The sequence below is a fragment of the Nannospalax galili genome, unplaced genomic scaffold (genome assembly GCF_000622305.1).
Source record: "Nannospalax galili isolate Female #2095 unplaced genomic scaffold, S.galili_v1.0 scaffold1009, whole genome shotgun sequence".
Taxonomy (NCBI): Eukaryota; Metazoa; Chordata; class Mammalia; order Rodentia; family Spalacidae; genus Nannospalax; species Nannospalax galili.
Genome location: NW_008360054.1, coordinates 1,504,119 through 1,507,849, shown reverse-complemented (window position 1 = coordinate 1,507,849; position 3,731 = coordinate 1,504,119). Strand labels below are relative to the sequence as shown.

Genomic DNA, 3,731 nt, shown 5'->3' with positions numbered 1-3,731 from the left:
TTATGCATATACAATGTGCTTTGGTCAAATCCATCCCCCATTTCACCCCCAACTTCTCTAAGATCCTACCACCACTTCCCTCTTGAATTCATGTTCTCTTAAAAAAAACTTTGTAAGAACAAATAGTGCTGACAATATGTGCATGAGTGTAGAGCCATCCACTGGAGCACAGGCAACTTACCAAGGACCAGATCTGTGAGGAAATCTGGCTCTTCCTCCTAAGCTGTCAATAGTGCCTCATTTGGGGGTATGGCTTCATGAGTCCTTCCCTGCAATGCTGACTGGCTTGATCTTGTACAGATCTTGTGCAAGTTACCACAGAAACTGAATTCATGTGTGCAGTGGCCCTACTGTGTCCAGAAGACTCTGTTTGCTATAGTCCTCCCCAGCCTTCTTTATCTCATTTCACTACTGATTCACATGCTAAAAAAGCTGTGAAAAATCAAGTGGTTCATAAGAAATTCATACTCAAATAACACAAGAATGGCATAATTAGGGATTTAGAGGAAGACTGGGAACTGTGTTATGATGGAAATATAAAGGTTTGTGCAGATGGCAATGACATAGATTTTAAAAAATTGAATAAAAGCAGGGAGCAGATTTTGCAACGTGGTAGAGAAGAGTGGTCACTTTGAGGTTTCTGTACTCAGCTGAGATCTGTTTGATGATTTCTCTGGACTGCAGGTGAGATGTATCTAGAGCAGTAGAGGGAAAGGGTGAAAGTTCAAAATATCAAGGATAATTGTCTGATAAGTGTCACATTGATAATAAAAGACAGCAGGCTTCATTCATCACATTGCTCCAATTTCACAATTTATGTTTACAGGGTTAAGAGGAAAAGGAATCAGATGGGCAAGACTTCACAGAGGAAGCTACGTGACAGTGAAAACCAATCCAAGTCAAAGCCTGGATTAAGCACTTCAATCCCCTTGAGGATGTCCAGTTACACATTTAAGAGGCCAGTCACTAGAATCACATCCCATCCGAGCAATGAGGTTAGATACCATCAGTGGGAGGAATCCTTGAACCAGCCCCAACAGGCCTACTGGCAGAAGAGGCTGCAAGGACTCCAGGCCTACAGCAGTGTGGGAGAACTTTTAAGTACTTTGGATCTCACCAAAGCTTTGCAAAACCTTGAACCTAGAGGCACAGATGCATCTCTTTCACAGGTTCAATCTGCCAGCATACACTCCAGCCCCATGTCCATCCTTACTCCATCTTCACAGTTGGCTGAGATGATTCCAGAAGCAGGTGTTGATTTCTCACAGCTCCTCCCCAAACAATTTCTGGTCACTGAAGAAGATATTAGAAGTCAGGAAAGGAAAGTGAAGGTAGCAAGAGAAAAACTTGCAATAGCATTGATTTCAGAAAGGCTAGCAAGTGAGGCAGAGAAGGTGAGAGGGTCCAGGAGGACAAACTAACAAACGTACGAAGATACTGCTGATGAAATGGGGCATGGCCCTGTTTTTAAGACCTCTTCACAGTGTCCATGTTTTTCCTTTGAGTTCTTGAAACCTTAAATAAATTCTTGATTAAAATTCTTCGTGAAAATGCAAAAGAACCCAAATGGTAATTTATTTTCCCTCCTTCTTTCCCTCCTTTATCTCTCCCTCTCCCCTTTTCTTTCTCTGTGCCAAAGATTGGGCCTAATGCTGCATTCATGCCAGGCAAGTGCTCTCTCTACCATAGAGCTATATCCCCTAGGCAGTAATTTCTTTAAAAATAAAACACATCTGTTTTAAATTGTGTGTACACGCATGTGTATATGTATGCATCTCTCTCTCTCTCTCTCTCTCTCTCTCTCTCTCTCTCTCTCCTGTATTTTTAACTTGTGTGTGTGTGTGTGTGTGTGTGTGTGTATCTGGGCACAGGTGGCCGAGGTGGTCAGAAGAAGGTGTTGGATCCCTGGAAGCTGGAGTAATAGGCAGTTTTAGTCACCATGTGGGTTCTGGGAACCAAACCTAGGACCTCAGCAAAAAACCAGCAAGTGACACTTAACCACTTAGTCATTTCTCCAGCTCCCTAAATAATATTTCCTTTAAGAGTTTTATCTCTATATTCTCCAGTTATTCTTACTACATTCATTTATTTATACATATATGTATGCTACAACCCACATGTGGAAGTCAGAAGACAACTGGTGGGAGTCAGTTCTCTTCTATCATGTGAATCCCTGGGATTTAACTCAGGTCCTTGGGCTTAATGGCAAGAACTTTTACCTGCTGAGCCATCTCACCAACCCCATCTCCAGTTTTTTCTGTTTTTGATCACCTTTTAACTTAGAATTCATATAGACATGTACCAAACTTTATTCTCAGTTTCCTGAACTACATGTGTTTGAAATTTACCATTTGGGGATATGATCATCTAGGGACAATGCAGCATTATTTATCTGATCATAAACACCTGCATACTGGAATTCAAGAAATTAAACCTGTTTGTCAATTTGCCTCATTAAGCATGTTATATTTTCTAAAATCTCTTAAAACTTTTGTCTGATGCTCTCATATCTTGAGTGATGTTTTAAAAAGGAGTATATGTCCAGCCACTCTTCCCAGCCAACTGTATGTAATTTGTCCCTAATCACACATGGTCTCCTGGATTTGGGGAGGGCTAAAGTATACAATCCGGGGAAGGCTTGGAAGAGAAGGCATGACCCATGCTGGGTAAAGGCTTTCCAGTGTGCATACCCTCAGGTTATACATACACCTCAGCAACCCCTGAGTTATCTCGAAGCCTTTGAGAGGGAACTGACACTGATTCTAAACACTCCAAAAGCTATCGAAGTACCTGAAAGCAAATCCTGAATCCATCATTCTTGAGTCCAGCCTTGGCAGACAAAAGAAAAATGAGGAGGAACCCAATAGAGGGATGCTTTTGGAAGGCCTTGTCAAGAAATTCCAATGGACTTTCATGTGAACATTTGAAAATTGCCCTGTTCTGACTTTTTTCTAGTTCCCTGTCTAGAACTTGTAATGCTAATTATGCTTGGCTTTACTTCTACGTCACATCTCCTAGTCACCAGTAAAGGACTTTCTCCCCCCCCCCCACAGTCTTTTAGATAGATGGGAGTCTTTTAGATAGACCCACTGAAGAGGTACCCCATTTGCCTCACCCTGTGTCCCTTTTCAGCATGGAAGAAGCCAGAACAGTCTTCATCCCGATTCCCAATCCGCAAGCTGGGTAACCTCTTCAGAAGATGGTGTGATAAGACTAGGAGGTAGGAATTGGCTAGGCAGTTAGGGTAAAAAGACCCCAAAGAAAAGTATCCAGTTTTTTGGCTAAAAGTCAAAATGTCCTTTGGCCTCTTAGTAACATACTCCATTTTTGAACCAAAAATGTCAAAAGTATTTGGGAGCTTTCATCTAATCCTTAAAATATTTTAAGGTTCATATGTGCCCTGGTACATGTTCTCACACACACACACACACACACACACACACCATTAAATAAATAAATAAATAATAAATAAATAAAAGAAAAAAGGAGTATATATTTATACAGTCCTTACAAATGAATTATTTTAAAATTTGATTTTCCAACCTCTGGGCTTGCATTTGGCAATATTAATTTATACTTTTTTATTTCTCGGGGGTTTTATTCTAATATTTTTCCATGTTCCTAATTGTTTTTCTTCCTAGAGTACATTCTTTTGGTTAAAGTTTGAGGTAGGTTCACTTAGAATTGGTCTGTGTTTCTGCATAGCTCTCTGAATCTCTCCCTCTTCTGCT

General features: G+C 40.7%; 1 protein-coding gene across 1 annotated transcript; it reads left to right on the top strand.

Annotated features, from left to right (window-relative positions):
• Nucleotides 1–848: 848 nt before the first annotated feature.
• Mbd3l1 (methyl-CpG binding domain protein 3 like 1) lies at nt 849–1,421 on the top strand. The gene has a single exon (XM_008824163.1). It carries the CDS (start codon nt 849–851, stop codon nt 1,419–1,421), a length of 573 nt encoding a protein of 190 aa, XP_008822385.1.
• The last annotated feature ends 2,310 nt before the right edge of the window (nt 1,422–3,731 follow it).

What these genes read in the sequence shown, in the direction of transcription:
- Mbd3l1 (XM_008824163.1), top strand. Translation starts at nt 849, where the DNA reads ATGGGCAAGACTTCACAGAGGAAGCTACGTGACAGTGAAAACCAATCC.